General features: G+C 44.2%; 1 protein-coding gene across 5 annotated transcripts; it reads right to left on the reverse strand.

Annotated features, from left to right (window-relative positions):
- Positions 1 to 366: 366 nt before the first annotated feature.
- LEMD2 (LEM domain nuclear envelope protein 2) lies at positions 367 to 16,571 on the reverse strand. Of its 5 annotated transcripts, none has more exons than XM_037884748.2 (10): positions 16,333 to 16,514; positions 15,144 to 16,185; positions 14,086 to 14,126; positions 13,191 to 13,266; positions 11,805 to 11,881; positions 10,879 to 10,958; positions 7,788 to 7,933; positions 6,624 to 6,725; positions 6,424 to 6,526; positions 367 to 4,996 (listed from the first exon to the last, which is right to left on the reverse strand). In XM_037884748.2, exons 1-10 carry the CDS (start codon positions 16,453 to 16,455, stop codon positions 4,846 to 4,848), a joined length of 1,941 nt encoding a protein of 646 aa, XP_037740676.1. In that variant the 5' UTR covers positions 16,456 to 16,514; the 3' UTR covers positions 367 to 4,845. The 5 variants fall into 5 exon arrangements, with proteins under 5 accessions (XP_037740676.1, XP_043389308.1, XP_043389307.1 ...); XM_043533373.1 differs by having other exon boundaries at positions 15,144 to 16,016; positions 16,053 to 16,514; XM_043533372.1 differs by having other exon boundaries at positions 15,144 to 16,019; positions 16,053 to 16,514.
- Positions 16,572 to 16,920: the final 349 nt, after the last annotated feature.

The following is a 16,920-nucleotide window of genomic DNA, read 5'->3' on the forward strand; positions in this document are numbered from 1 at the left end:
GAAAGCACTGTACAAGTGCAAAGGGTCATTCTCTAAAGGCTGAACGAAGTTGCAGTGGAAACCCCGGAGCTGCTTGGGAGGGATCGCTTGAGACAAGGGGCCAGCCCTTTGGAGGTGGGTCCCTTTGGACAGATTTTACTGGATGTTCTTTTTATTCTTTAGTTCATGTTGCTTTTTCCAGCAGAACTGGCACCGCTCCCTAACTATGCCTCCCATAAATAAAGCACAGTATCAGCTGTCATGTCAGTGGGAGACAAAACATTTAATAATATGAAAGCCTTTAAACGGAAGAAGGAAATAAAAAGATAAAGGGCAAATTTTATTTTAGATTCTTTGCTGGTACATATATATATTTTTTTTTTGACAACAAGGGGATGTGAGAGGTTTATCAGCCCCCCATTTGAGGATTTATTCACATAGTCCTAATGCTTACAGAGAGTGGGGGAGACTTTAAAAACGATAAAGTCTTACAAGTGGTAAGGAAAGCACTGAACAGGGGAGATTGATCAAATGGCTGAATGACCATTTGGAAAATGGGGACAATTCTTCATCTTTTGTATAAGCACTTTGGGATCTACAAAGAGTGCTGTACAGGTGTTTGGAACTGTCAGTACAGTTTTACAGAGCAAGCAGGAACTAGGGTTTCTAATAGAGACAGACAGTAAGGATAGCCTTAAACTAGTTATATAGGGTTAAAGCCCTCTTCATTTTCAAAAAGTTATTACCCAAAGCTTCCCTCTGCCCAGTTTCCCAGGGATCATTACGGGGGAGTTCTTGGCAGTTTGGTTTGAAGCAGGCAGACAGGTAGGTACACCAAACCCCCAGACTATTTCCTAACTCTGCATATATCCCAGCTGTAACTTAGCAACCTATGCTGGGCACTAGCACCTAAACAGAAATGCGGTCTTGGAGGAGGGAGGTTTAACCTTTCATTAAGCACCACTCCTCTTTCTACCCTTTTCTGTTCGGATACCTTAGAAACAACAAGAGAGACACTTCAGAGAATATTTTCCAAGACAGCAAAAGGAGTTAGGTACCCAATTCCTGTCAGCTTTCAGTGGGAGATGGACAGCTAATTCTCTTTTGTGCCATTGAAGAGCTGCCTCTTTGTCACCAAGACATACATTATGAGATAAACAAACATATCTCACCAACCCAGAGCCTCTGAGTCAGCTGTGGCCATAGAAGTTAAGTGTTGATGATTCAAACTCTGCTCGTTTCAAGAGCCTGCTTGTGAAAGCCACTGTCAGCTTGTGATGCACAGTCATGCTGACCCACAGGCTTCAGCTAACAGAGATGCATTAGAAATACTTAGGTGGATGGATACTAGCAGGAATAGGGGCTTGCTCATGTTCTTGCAAGGTTTAGAAACTATTTCTACCTGGCAGGCTCATTTGAAGGATGGCCTCTCAGGTATCTAAGAGGTGGGCTTGGATTTTCCGATCTTTTCCCTTCACCCCGTCATGGCTATTTTCTCCCTGCTATCCTTGGCAGAAGTGCTACCATGACATGAGTTTTCTACAGCAGACACACGAGGGTAAAGGAAATAGTACTACCGACCACTCATACAGCCATTTCAACAGTAGGTCTCAAACTGCTTTACAAAGGAGGTCAGTATCATTATCCCACCTGTAAAATGGAGAAATAGAGGCGCAGAGAGGGGAAGTGACTTGCCAATGGTCTCCCAGCAGGTCAGTGGTGGGAACAGAATTCAGATCGTCTGAGTCCCAGTCCAGTACTCTATCCACCTGCTTCCCAGGTTTTCCTACGATAGCCCTTGGCATTTGTATAGCCCTTTTCATTTGAAGATCTTATGCCACTTTGGAAAGGCAGGTGTCATCCTACTCTTAACTGAGACACAGAAGTAAAGTGACTTGTCCAAAGCATCACCGTGAGTCAGTGACAGACTGGAATAGAACCCAGGACCACAATTTTCAGAAGCGACTAATGATTATGGATGCCCAACCTGAGCTGCCTTAAAGGGATCTGTCTTTCAGAGCGTGGGTACATGACACCTTGAACGCATGGGGCCCAAAATCAACAGTCACTTTTAAACATATTACCTATCTCCTTGCTCTCACGTCTGCAGCTTTAACCACTGATGTTGTGGCCAAGTGTTGGTCAATCGGCTGTTAGAAGTTAATGTTGGTAATATTTCATTACACATAAAGCTGTCATCCCCTTTTTCACAAGTGTCCACATAGGATTAATCCTTCTCAGTCTATACCTTTCAGGAATATCATCATCATTTCCCAACAGAAATCAGTTTCACCTGCCTACAAATGTAAGTACTCAGAAGGCAAAGAGAACGCAAAGGGCAAGATCTCTCCTGACTTGCACTGTAGCAGCCCGAACACCGACTAAATTGTGCCAGAGAGTTTAAAAACAATAAAGTAAACTTCAGGTAATATTTTGGATTGCAAAATGAGGATAAATTCAATGTTCAACCAAAAGCTGATAAAATGCCATTTGGAAACTGAAAAAAAAAACCCTCAAAAATAAAAAAAGAACCTGACAACAGCTATCAGGTTTTAGAGTAGCAGCCGTGTTAGTCTATATCCGCAAAAAGAACAGGAGGACTTGTGGCACCTTAGAGACTAACAAAAGCTCCTGATGTGCTAAGACCACTGACTATCATGCTGACCAGTAGCGTCTCACTGGTTTCTTGTGCTTGCCTGTTGGCTCTTGTCTTATACTTAGACGGTAGGCTCTTTTGGGCAGGGACCATCTTTTTGTTCTGTGTTTGTACAGCACCTAGCACACCTGGATCCTGGTCCCTGACTACTGCAATACAAACATTAATATATAATATTAACAAATTTATTCCGCAAATTAAATGTATAGACACAAGTTAAATGTGTAATAAATAGCACCAACTCAGTGAGATTCATCCTACAAAAAAGAATTTCATCAACAGTACAAATGATTAGCGCAGTGTTGGCCTCTTTTGCTCTAGAACCGGTGGTTTAAAAAAATTACAAACCATATACATTTTAAAAAGACAGCAGGCACAATGGGAGTTTTCGCAAGCATTAATGGATATGAAGATCTTGTCCTTGCACATTAAAAGAATAAAGGCTGCCTTTGTTTTATCAATTGTTTTAATCAATAAGGCGTGGGAAAGATGGTTAATGTCTTGGACACAGCTGTTGTGTTTCCTCTTTTGTTCAAACACCCTGCCTATGCCATAAAAGGGAACATACGGGGATAAAATTCAACTCAGCATGGGATTTCTCCTACTTAACTAATAAGGCCTCCCGTTGCTTTGTTTCTGGAGAATTGCTTTTCCGTACTGAGTTTCTCTGACAAGCCAGCAGGATATATAATGAATCTGAGGCAGCCAGCAGAATGCATAGGTGAAAAAGCCCCAGTAATCCTTCAATCTTCAGCGTGGCCAGCAGGGGAAGTAGAAGTGCAAGCTTCATGGTTAGAACACACTTCCAGACATTAAGGAACCAGTTCAACCCTTCCTGGGTACTTTATAAAATTACTTCTCAACACAATTCCATGGACAGGATTCAATGGCCTTGTCAAGCTTGCCTGCTGATCCTGAATCTTGAAGCAGCAGCTCTCCATGAACATGGGCACATGCATATTATATTTATGACACTAATGGAAATAAAATCCACTGGTTATAAGGGGTCAAATCACTGCAGGCATAAGGGGGTGAAGCCAATGGAGTTATGGCAGAAATGGATTTGGTCCCGGCTGTCTGAGTGGAGATTGAGATAACAAGTTTATGATGTTGGGAACCCTGAGAACAACAGTATCTCAGCCCTGCCTAGGCCACTACACTCCGGTGCTATTTTCTCCTCAAAAAACAAACACTTCCTAATTGTACATAAAACCAAACATATGTAGCCAAACAGCTGGATATACAAACTACAATGCCTGCAGTGTTAATGAAGAATTGATCTCTGCTCATTAAGTGTTGTCACATTGCCACATTAACTTCTCCAAACAAATCCTGCATCAACACTGTAAGCATTGTGTATCTGCTCTCCAAAAGACTACACACACATTGCAGCTGCCCAGTATAGACATGTACATTCACCCTGGATGTTCATTCCCAAGGGGGTTTTTGGTACATATGGAGTGATCGTTTTTGGCTGCAGCCATAAGAGCATGCTCCTTATGTACACCTGTGTTCTGTCATTTGCCACCTGTTCCCCCGTTCCTGGTACAAGACAAAGCACAATGAAAGCTGACACACAAAGCACAGGAGATCATCACCTCTCCTCCAGCCCCCCAAATCTCTCAAGGCACATGACACTGCCGTCACTCAATCCCACCCACCCTTTGTAAAGGCAAAACAAATACAGAGCTCTTCTCTGTTAAGTGTCAGTTAAATGCTTGATTCCTAGTGTGCTAGTGAGATAAAGGCATTTTTTAAACTAATGGATCCTACCTCCCATTCCTGATGTTTCCATGGGAAATATTAATTCTTTTAAAAAACATTTGCTGATGGGTAAAACCACTCGTTGGTCTTCCCACAGTAAAGATCACCTTTAAACCTCCTACCCTTTGGGCAAAGAGATCCCTTGCCCCTTTCTATTAGATATTAAAGGGCGATTATATGTTTGTTTACTCATGGAGCTCAAACACTCACTGGACAGCTAGCTTTGGTGTGCTTCTGGCTCCTTCTCTAGCTCAAGTCCATCTTCTTACAAGCCAAGATTATTGCCCTAAAAATAATCTGTTAAGTGTCTCTCAGAAATAGAGGGTAAGGGGGTCGGGATGATTCTAAACTGAGAAAGTTAGAACTCCTGTCCATCCCTTCCCACATCCAGAGAGGGAATTGTCCATTTGCACAGACTGAACCAACGGCTCCTCCTTTGCTCCGGGTTAGTGCTCTGAATCGGAGACGTAAGAGGGCTGTGTCCATCTCCACACCAGCATATCCTCTCCTGCTATTCTGTGTGACTCCGTCTGAATCCGTGATTCGTTGGAAGCCAGGAAGTCCACAGCTCTGTTCCAGACCCGCTTCATTTTTTTCCTGGAAGTAGCAGCAAAACGGAATAGTGATTTCTGCCTTACGTTTGCTTGCTTAGCGCACTTGTCATTGCCTACAAAGTGACTCTTAACCTCCTCCCGTTGCCTTCCAATAGACAGTAAAGGAGATCAAAGCGAACATTCAGAGCTAATTCTGAGACAGTGCGTCAAGGCACCAACTCTTTATACATGGTTCTAATACTGTGGAAGATGAGCCCTCCAGGCAGTACAAGGAGGCTTATGGATTGCACAGAATTCCAAACTTGAATTGTGGTGCAAAGAGACCCCAATTAGTAATTTCCCCCAAGGACACCTGCAATAACGTTTGCAGAGCTCCCTTAGATTTTAGAACACAAAGTGGAGCTTGCCCCAGTTCTGGATCCGTGTTTAGTTGTGCTCCCAACTTTCAGTTCAGGATCCCATGCAGGCAAATAAGCTCAAACCTTTTTGATCAGATCAAACCACATCAGTACAGTAACTGATTAAGGATGAAAATGGTTAAGGCTTTGTGCTTCATAACAGCATGGATCTCAAAGCACTCTATAAAGCAGGGACGATCTCCATTTTACTGAAGAGGAAACTGAACTTTAGAGATGAGGCAAATGGCATACTGCAGCAAAGAAAAAACAGGACCCCTGTCTACTAACTCCCCAGCCTGTGATCCAGCTACTTGACCACACTGCCTCCTTGAAGAGCAACAAACCCAGTAACCTACCTGTAACTGGATAGTATCTCCCAATTACATCTGCCTAACTGGCAATTGCTTTGCTCTGGCTGGCGGGAAACCCAAATTTGATTAGTGAGCTTAATCTCACTCCCACGGCAGGCAATGCACAGAGCCATTCAGGAAAGAGCTACTCTGATGCTCTGGCTACATACTGGATGCCTCAATTCTGAAAGGCACAGCACTGCAGTCCTCCTGGCCAGATGATAGGACAGAGCGGTGGAGATGCTCAGGATAACATCTGATTCAAGTTTAGATGAGGGAACACAAACAGAACACCCAACAGCCAGGAAAAGCAAACAAAAGCCAATTTCTGCTTGATATGACCATGACAGCACACCTGTGTGAGCGTTCCAAACGTCAGCACTAGGAGAAGAGCTCTGCGTGGCTTGAAAACTTGTCTCTCTTGTCAACAGACATTAGTCCAATAAAAGATTGCTTCACCCACCTTCTCTCTCTCTAATATCCTAGGACTGACATGGCTACAACTACACTGCATAGCACTAGGCCGGTCCCATTTATCCCGAGTGGGTTATAACAACAGTCTGTGTTATGTCAGAATCCGTTACAATCCCAAAGGCCAGACTCATTCCTCTAAAACTCCTCACACTCCACTCCCCAACAAGTCTGCTTCCAGTCGGTAACCCACGAAGTACACTATGACCTGAGCTGAAGGCCCCCTTCCTAAAGGGAAAGGATTTGCTCACCTGCTTTGGGGTGGAATGAGGGTGTCACGAACGTGAAGGATGCCTACATATGGATATCGCTCCAACCTCTGTTCCCACTCTTTGTAGTGATCCTGGACAGCAGCTGTAAGAGGAAACCGAATGGGGCAAATGGGGAGTGAAACTGTCTGAAACGAAGAGACCATTTTAAATTAGATCGCCAAAGAGCAGTTGGCCTCTACCTATGATTTTCTTCACCATTTCATACATGGCCTGCTCCTCTTCTTCCATCTTCCGCCAGTGATACTTCAGGAGTAACAGGATCCCCCAGAGGGCAATTAGACCTATGAGTGGAAGAACACAAATGGAAGCATGTGCACTCATATACATGTGTTCAGTGGATGTGAGCTCCTCTATTTCCTACTCTTATCAGAGACTGATTTTGTTCTCTGCTATCCAGGGCCCGCCTGGAACTATATCGGTGTTATTCATGTTGTTTACTGTGGCAACCACAACACATGGGAATTCTGAAACGGACAGTGCCTGGAGTCAAACTCCCAAGGAGAGGGATTTCTTGGCAGACCTCACCTGTAGTGTTCCCTTCCGCCAGAAAAATCAGGATGACTACTGGTCTCTACGGCTTTAAAATTCAAGACCCCTCACTTTGACCACCCCACAATAATCCAGAAGAACAGTCGTGCTTCACTGCTCTCGAAATAAGGGGTCAGAAAGGAGAGGAAGGAAGGCCTTGTGGTTAAGGCACCAGACTGGGACTCATGAGATGTAGATTTAAGTCGTGACTTTGCCACCGATCTCCTTTATGACCATGAACAGGTCACTCAGTCTCTCTGTGCCTCAGTTACCCATCTGTAAAATGGGAATAATGAGACTTCTTGTGTCTGTCTTTTGTCTGTTTAGATTATAGGCTCTTCACAGCATGGCAGGAACTCACCGTGTGTCTGTACAGCACCTAGCAGTTGGGCCCTGATCTCAACTGAAGCATTTGGGCACTACCACAATTCAAAAAATTGACAAAAAACAAAGAAATACTCCAACTCATTAACAGTGATGCCAGAAGACTGAACAGTGTTGTACAAGGAAGGGATGAGAACTGAATCTTTGGGCAGGTTGTTAATAGACTAATTTTGCAGGCCATCACAACGAATGCTTGAGAAACACTTAAATGAGACAGACAGCTGATGTACTTGGTGGTTTGAAATAAAGGAAAAGCACTTACTGCAGGACAATGGGTCTCTACAGGTCTCCTTCTATTGCTAGATCACAGGTTAATTAGATAGAAATTAACTCACCAAGAGAATTCCTTTAACATTCATCACTAGTTTAATGTGGTTGTGGGAGTGGGTATACGGACGGGGAAAGCTCAGCTATTAAGGCTAAAGGCTTACTCCAGAAGAAGATGAAAAGGTTCATAATGGCGGTGCATATTGCCCGGCGGAAACGACAGCCTAACCCCATCCGAGGACGGGTGGATTCGAGGCACACCACCTGGTCTACACTGGTAACCGGTTCTGATGGGTCTTCCCCTTTTAACCTGATGGGAAAAGGCAGAAAACCACCTCTGAAGAGTGCAGAGACTCCAGCAACAGACTTTAATCAGGACAAGGTAAGCAAACACATTGCAGCAGCTGTAACTCTTTCAGCACACCGTGTAGAAAACACTAAAGCATTCTCACTACTGGTCTTTCCAGAACATTTCAGCACTGGCTGCTTAGCACGGGAGGAATATGGCTTTAGAAAAGGCAGCAGGATCAAAACTCCCACTGGTAAACTGAAGTCTCCCTCTGCAGACGCTTTGACAGCACTTCTCAGGGTGCAGAAGATTAAACTTTAAAATTGGATTCCCATCTCCCAGCATAGAGAAATGGAAATGTTTACTGAGTCACCCATCAGCAGTTGTGCAGAGAGCAGCTGGGAGCGTGTGAATGTCTGTGGAGCCAGCACTGTTTTCCTTGCTACAGACGAGCATAAACAGTTTAGCTGGAAAAGTGACACCATATCAAATATGGCTAACGTAAACCAGACACAGCCTTGGAAAGCATTTATGGCACAGTTCATAACACATTCCCAAATTCATTCGTACATCCACTATGCAATTAGATACCCTTTGCACTTATAGCACAGATAGACAGATCAATCTACATCTATGTTTGCTTCCTTCTTGGATCTATTAAATCAGTAGGCATTAGGTAAATCCAACTAAAAGTGCTCCAATTTGTAAGAGATGGATTAAGATTTTTTTTTTTTTTTTAAAAGCTACCAATTCACTCTAGAGATGTAATGAATAGCCCACTGTAGACAGGTAGTGCAGATTACTTGAACCCTTAGTCCAGCAGCATACAAATAACAAGCCACTGGCAGGTTATAGTTTTTTAACTGAGCCTTGCTGTAACTGGAGACACCCAACTGTTTCACAGCCACTTTGTCTGATTTATAGTCCAAGTCTTAAATGAATTACCAGGCACAGCGATCTTATTTTGTTCTGCTTTTACCAGTGCAGTGTTAAAATAACTTCACATAATGTCTGTGAAAAAGCCAACAGCAGGTTTTTAGCACACTCTATATTCTTACTGAGTTTCACAATGAGCTGCCAAACGCTGGATCAATTTGGTGAGCTGTTAAGTTGTTAAGAATGCACCTGAAGAAGTGGGGTTTTTTACCCACAAAAGCTTACACCCAAATAAATCTGTTAGTCTTTAAGGTGCCACTGGACTCCTCGTTGTTGTCGTCGTCTTTTTTTTTTTTTAAAAGAAATAGATAACACCTGGAACATTAGATTACAGCAGTAGCTGTAGGGGGCAGGTTGGGAGGAAAAAAAATGGAATTCTACGCAAGCTATGCCCACAACTCCAGTGTTTCTCCTGAAATGAGTTAAATAGCAGTGAAAGAGCTAACTATATTGACATTTCAATTATCATTACTAGACCCCAGAGTTAATACTGAATGGAGACAGGTCACATCTTTGTGAGTTATGTTAGTATGTCCACTAACTCAGGAAGACAATACTGCATTGGGTTAACATTCTGAATGTTATAGTCAACTATAAGGGCTATAAGGCTTAATATTTTGTTTCCCTGCATCATTAAATCCTTCAGAAACTCATAGAATCATGAGATGTGCTGGTATGGCATAACAATACATGCTAGTTCAATCTAATCTCTGATAACTGTAAAGGGGGCAACTTCAGATTGCTAATATTTTCCTTCCTTGACAGTTCTCCAAAATAAGTTTGCTTTCAAATAATGTATCTGTGTTTTGGTGCTTTAAACTACGTTTATAGTGGGTCCCTGCCTACAATTAGTGGTTCTTAATATCTCCCACACAGTCCATGAGGACATCCGAATGAGACAGGCAGAGGAACCTTTATAAATATACAGAAAGCACTTATATAGCACTTTATATTTTTCAAAGGGCTGAACAAAACCTTAAGCTGATTTTCACAGGATGATGATTTCTAACTAGACAAAATTCAAGATTGTCAAACACAAATATTCCTCCCTCCCCTCTCAAGTGTTAAAATCATGGCTGTCCATGAAGCAGAAGAGGAACTACTCTATCTCACACAGATCCAGCACCCGGTGAAGGTAATGGGAGCCTTTCCATTGATCAGGTATTCTGCTAGTAATACATACTAATGCTTACACACTCTGAAGATGCCATTCAGAATTTTCTTTTTAAAATAGCAACCTTCATCCTCAGATCCCACAGCATTTTACTCACTAACTACCAGGATTGCTTCAGTCACTACTGAAATTCAGTCACCTCAGTGGTGGAATGCAGCTGCACATTAGAACACCAAAGCAGCATTTGCAGCAGAAACGACTGGAGAGAGCGGTATCCAGTGGAAAGCGCAGGGGAGAATTTTAAAAGGCAGATTATAATCACACAGATTTGGAACATGGGCAGGACATGTGGACTAACACTTCAAATTTTTTTGCAGCGCTGTTGTAGCAGTGTTGATCCCCGGATATTAGAGGCACACAGCGGGTGAGGGAATATATTTTGCTGGACCAACTATGTTGGAGAAAGAGACAAGGTTCCGAGCTACACAGACCTGAAGTAGAGCTCTGTGCCACTTGAAAGCTTATCTCTTTCACCAACAGAAGTTAGTCTAATAAAAGGTATTACCTCACTCCTAAATCTTGCAGTAAGTGCCAGGGGATCTTTAATAACCACAAGAATTCAGGACCTCAGATTTACCAGTCATCTGAAAGACAGCAGCTCCACGAGCACAACGCCGGGACACTGACTCAGGAAAGAACATCGCCTACCGAATCACCAACAGTTACTGCAGCAAGCTACTTGTAATTTGGAGGTTCTCCCATTCAAGTACTGACCACCCCAATCCTGGCTTATTTTACGAGATCTAACAGGATAGGCGACATGCCAACAAGCCAATATACACTAAATATCAAATTACATAAGATCAGCCCGTGCTGTGAATTATAACTTGAACTGCTTGTGCAGCCACTCACTCACCATATCCCTAAATCGCTGTTACTGTTCAGTATCCATTGCAGGGCATCTTCAAACTTCTCTGGGGAACTGCCGGTTACATTCTACATGAAAGAATCCATAAGAAGATTAGTTCTGCATTCATTTGCGAAGGTGGAACAACATTATTGCTTTGCTGTAATGGGAAAAATTGCTCTACCTGCATTTTTTTGTTAGATTACCTCTTATCAATTTAACTAACTCGGTAAACTGGCAGAGAGGCAAACCAAATCTACAGACTGGCCTGGAATCTTGACTAGAATTTATAACTTGGTACATCATACATGAAGCACACCGTAAAACAATATTCTCCTTACGTTTCTGAGACTAACTGCTAAACACAACATAATCTTGCTGACAATCTTCTTTGAAGAAGTGGAACGTTAGATCAAAACAGCCTGCCTCCTACCACTTGGGGGTGAGTTGGGGAAAACCTTACTGCTTCCATTCCCCAATACAGGGACGTTTTTGGCATCAAAAGACTGACAACTAAGGTGGAGCAACAATCATTAGTTAAAAATTAGTTAAAAAAATCATTAGTTAAAAATCCGATGAAGCGAGCAGTAGCTCACGGAAGTTTATGCTCAAATAAATTTGTTAGTCTCTAAGGTGCCACAAGTCCTCCTTTTCTTTTTGCGAATACAGACTAACACGGCTGCTACTCTGAAACCAATTAGTTAGATTTACAACAGCTAAATTAGTGTTGACAGAGAGACGGAGTAGAAGATTGTTTTCTGAAAGAAATGCGGAGAACAGGACTGGCCAAAGGAACAGCTGGAAAGATTGGAAAGACTCAGAACTGGATGAAGAAATGAACCAGATGGTACATTGTTTTGTGAAGCAATAAATAACAGATAGAAAGAAATTAACTGCAATACACAACAATTAACACTCATTCCAATCCTACTTACCGCCACATAATCCTTTGCTTCACTAACCAGAATGCATTTACTTTTTAGCTTCTCAGGGTTTCCACACTCAAAACTACCTAGAAAACAAGTCGAATAGATGGAAACAACCCTGAAAAAAAACAACTCTTAGACAATCAGGAAATGCCCTGAACCATCTGGAAGTGTTATTCTTTTAAATCACTTTTAGCTGTAGCCAAAATGTTTACATAGAAGACTGGAGTTAAATATTCTAGCCAGATAATTTTATGACCTTTAATCAAATCTGTAGCTACTGTATATAGGCTAAGACAAGGGTTCTCAAACTGGGGGTCGGGACACCTCAGGGGGTCACAGCGTTCTTACATGGGGGGTCGTGAACTCACAGCCTCCACCCCAAACCCCGCTTTGCCGCCAGCATTTATAATGGTGTTAAATATATAAAAAGCGTTTTTAATTTATAAGGAGGGGTCACACTCAGAGGCTAGCTACATGAAAGGAGTCACCAGTACAAAAGTTTGAGAACCACTGGGTTAAGATAAGGGCAATCAAATGTATTGTGTCAAGGTATACGCTACCCACCACAGTAGCCAAGAAGAATACAGCCATCTCACTCTACAAAACTGCACATTTGGCCCAATGCATTAGGGACACTTTCCATCAGGTATGGCGGATGTTCAACTTAACTGAACTTAAACTTAACAAACCCAGACCATGAAAACCTGACTTGAAAAGAAGTCAGAACAGACGTATTAAATAATGGCTACTATGCTTTTGAGTACAAATTTTCAAAAGTGATTTAGGCACTTAAGAGCATAAGACTCACTGAACATGTACAGGAGTTGGGCTCCTAAGTCACTTTTCAAAATGGAACTCAAGCACTTTTGACAATTCTATCCATTAGCACTATATTAATAATATTTGCTTGACTGAATAATGAGAAAATATAAGAAACTTCTGACTGCATTTCCTTCTCCAACATGAAACCATTAGTCATTGACCTGGGCAGCCGCTTGTATTCTAATGTCTGGTTGGACTGTTTTGGCCAGTGCTCTAAGCCAATGTTTTATATAAACATATAGAATAGTTCTGCTGTTAGACTCAGGTGTCTTGCAAGCATTTGAGGCACTGAGGTAAAAAAAAAAAAAGTTATAAAGTTGAGTATTTGCATCTCAAATTCCCAATATATGATCCGCAAATAAGGCCGCCACCATACAAACACAGGTACCTTTGCAGAGACATAAATGCATCAGTAAAGCACAATTCACATTTAAAGAAAACATTTCCTTCACCTTTTGCGTGCTTTCTCAGTGCCCCTCAAGTCATTTGCACAAGGAAAATGTCCAGCCAGCTGGGAGATGCAGTTTGCTCAACCCTCCTAAGTGCTTTATAATGATAATCAGAACTCACCAGCTTGTATTGCCAGGTAGTTATATAATTCATACAGCATGGCCATTAAAATGTCCTTCTGTTTAGCTTGACAGAACTGAAAGTCAAAAATAGATAATAAACATCAATAGCAACAAGATAGCAATTAGATCAGCCAAAATACAAAAATAAAATACTAATAGAAGTGTATGTTCAGTTGCGCTCTACTTCACCTTGGTAAAATTAAAACACAGGATTACTGAGGCAAAAAGTCTCAGGGCCTAATCCTGTACATTGCTGAGCACCTCCTGTGAAATGCAAATGCCTCCAATTCCCAATCATCATAGCCTTCTACTCCAACAGCAGCTGAGGGAGCGGTTCCTTCAAACTCAGGTACAGTAAATAGATTTATGATATACTTCCCCAGAACATCACAAGAGACCAACTAACAATTTACCAGCATATATCACCACTCTGAATTTGATTCAGAATTCTGTCTCTCTCAATAGCACACTGTGGAATAAATCAGGGCTGCATAAACACATCTCAACAGAGATTAGGGATTTAGCTTTATTAAAGCTTCTATTAGAAAAGATGACTATATAGGCAAAATCTGTCACAAATCAAAGTCACTTCTGTTACAATTAACAAAAGAAAATAACACCAAGTGATTCAGATCTTCAGTAGCTTAAATCTATAACTTTCAGATTCTTCTATACAGTCACAATCTAGTCTTGCCTGCAAAAAAAAAAAAAAAAAGCCTATTAAATCTAACTTTAGTAAACCACTAAATTCCTCCTGTAAAATGATACAGGCTATTTGGCAGTGATATTGACAGTAACTGATTTGTGAAATTTGCTAGAGTAGTTAACGGTCTTTGAGATGCCTGCCCCTACAGTAAGGATTTTTTTAAAACGAACTTTAAATCTACACTTACATCATCTGTCTTTGTCTCACAATCCACAGTTAACAGTTTAACTGAGAGAGAGAAGAAAATAAGGGTTAGTCAGCCGGAAAATAAAAACTTTGACAGAGAAAATAACTAGTGGTTAAAGCAGTGATTAAAAATAGCTACTTTTAAAGCATCTGATTCTTCTACCATTCATCCCATTGAGTATTACCTTACTAATCAAACAGTGCTATTGAAACAACTAAGGTAGGCCATATCGAAACCGAAATTAGTTACATACACATATCAGGGCAGAAACAGGGAATTTTGTTCAGTAAGCAAATAGTTTGGAGTTTCCAAACCATTTTGCAAATAATTCTAGAGAGAAGAGATGTTTTATGCTCTTGCAGTATTCACTGACTTTGAGAAAACAGGGCCGCCTGCTCACCTAGTCTATGCACAAAACACCTAAAACAGTGTTGCGTTTTGGCAACCACACTTCGCAACCTCCTTCCACAAACCCTTTTCCTTCATTTTGGAACCAGACCAACAGAAGATTTCTGTGAATTTAATCTAGCAGGAGACTTAATCTGCTACAGTAGGGACCTAGGATGTCACCTTTTTTGCATATTTAAAATCCAATGTTCTTGGAGGTAAGCAGCAGAAGGCAATTTCAAGTCTTCTACCTTTGAAGTGGTCAAGATCAAGGACACTGGATGACTGTGCTTTGTATAAAATGACATTAAAACAGATGATGGGCAATTATACGGGCAGTACATCATTATGATGGATCATAAAATATGTCCTCATTGCTAGATGAAAATTTAACTCCCCATAAAATCTATGGTTTTGAAGAATCTCAAGCCAAGTTCACTTGAGGAAAAAAAACAACACAACCACAAGACACTTTTCCATGACTAACAAGGTGCCCCAGGAAAAGGGACTGGGGAGACAAGAGGCAAAGACAACACATGAGGAGAGGGAGAAGAAAAATAAATGCAGTGAAGATGGACAAGAGGGGGGATGGAAACAAGAGGGGACTGAAGAGAAAGAAGGAGAGGAAAAGGGGAGAGGCGATTTAAAAATGAGTTTAATCCCCCACGTACGGTTCTCCTCTGCCCCCAGAAGCCAGCCTGGCCCGATCATCTTCACCCAGAGGATGCCTAGGAAAATCACCAACAGCACCAGGGTGGCCAGGTACAGGAACCAGGAAAGGTAGAACTCCAGACCCCTACCCTTTCCTACTGCACCCTGCTTGGGGGCTGTCAACTGACTTGTGGAGGTTAACCTTTCTCCCCCTGTCCTCCATGGGATCCTGCGGATTAATCCCCCTACTACTGTTGCTGTCCCTCCCTGGGTGCTGGGGGTTAACCCCCCGTCTCTTGTCCGCCACTGGGTGCTGGGGGTTAACCCCCCGTCTCTTGTCCCCCACTGGGTGCTGGGGGTTAACCCCCCGTCTCTTGTCCGCCACTGGGTGCTGGGGGTTAACCCCTCGTCTCTTGTCCGCCACTGGGTGCTGGGGGTTAACCCCTCGTCTCTTGTCCGCCACTGGGTGCTGGGGGTTAACCCCTCGTCTCTTGTCCGCCACTGGGTGCTGGGGGTTAGCTTCCTTTCCGTCTCCCATTGAGTGCTGGGGGTTAAACCAACATCTCTTGTCTTCCACTGGGTGCTGGGGGTTAAACCCCTTTCTACACCTCGCTGGGTGCTAGGGGCTAACCCCACATCCCTCATCCCCCGCTGGGTGCTGGGGGCTAACCCCACATCCCTCATCCCCCGCTGGGTGCTGGGGGTTAACTCTCTTTCTGTCTCCCACTGGGGCCTGGGGGCTAACCTGACATCTCTTGTCCCGCACTGGGAGCTGGGGTTGAACCCCCTTTCTGCCCCCCACTGGGGGCTGGGGGCAAGCCCCCCGGGGGCTGCTGTCTTCCCCAGAAGGGCCCAAGGGTTTAGCCCCCCTGTTACATCCCTGTGAGGGGGCTGGTACCCATCCTCCTCCTCCTCCTCCTCCTCCGAGCCCTCCTCCTCCTCACTCTCCCTGCGGCCCTGGCTGTGGGCCAGGGGGCTGGGCTGGCGGCGAGGGCCGGAGGCCGAGGCCGGCTCAGGCCTGGGGGCAGCGCCTGTGCTCTGGCTCCTCCGGCCGGCCGCCGCCTCCGCCCGCAGGCGGCTCAGCTTCTTGGCGTAGAGCTCGCGGGTGGAGTCGGTGATGGGCCCCGGCTGGAAGCCCCAGGCCCGCAGCTCGCGGCCGAGCTCGGCGTCGGACAGGCCGGCCATGCTGGGGGCCGGGGCCGCGGCCGCCTCCGCCCGCAGGCGGCTCAGCTTCTTGGCGTAGAGCTCGCGGGTGGAGTCGGTGATGGGCCCCGGCTGGAAGCCCAAGGCCCGCAGCTCCCGGCCGAGCTCGGCGTCGGACAGGCCGGCCATGCCCGGAACTGCCGCCCAAGCGGGGCCTAGGCCGGAAGCGCCCTGCGGGAGGGGACGCAAGGGCCGCCATCTTGGGAGAGGCGGAAAGGCGGCCTCTCGTCTCCATCTTGGGAAGGTCAATGTAAGCGCTTTGTGACGCCTAGCCGGGCTGGTGCGTCCGCCATCTTGGGAAGGTCAACCATTCCCAGACACCTCCCAAGGACGCCATGTTGGGGAGGTCAGAGCTCTGGTCCCAAGGGCTCTCTCTTCAGCCCTTATCATGCAGGGGCTGGGCGGGAAGGCTGTTTTGTGCCCTTCACAGGAAACAAGTTACACACAGGAAGAAGGGGGAGGTGGCTAGCTCAGCCTTTTATTTGTGACTGAGCCAGCGAAATGCCCTCATGTCACGGCTTCCAGATGACCCATCGGTGGCACGTGGCATTGCCGGGGGGCCACACGTGGACGCCACGTGGCATTGCCGAGGGT

Source organism: Chelonia mydas, chromosome 21, assembly GCF_015237465.2.
Source record: "Chelonia mydas isolate rCheMyd1 chromosome 21, rCheMyd1.pri.v2, whole genome shotgun sequence".
Classification (NCBI taxonomy): domain Eukaryota; kingdom Metazoa; phylum Chordata; order Testudines; family Cheloniidae; genus Chelonia; species Chelonia mydas.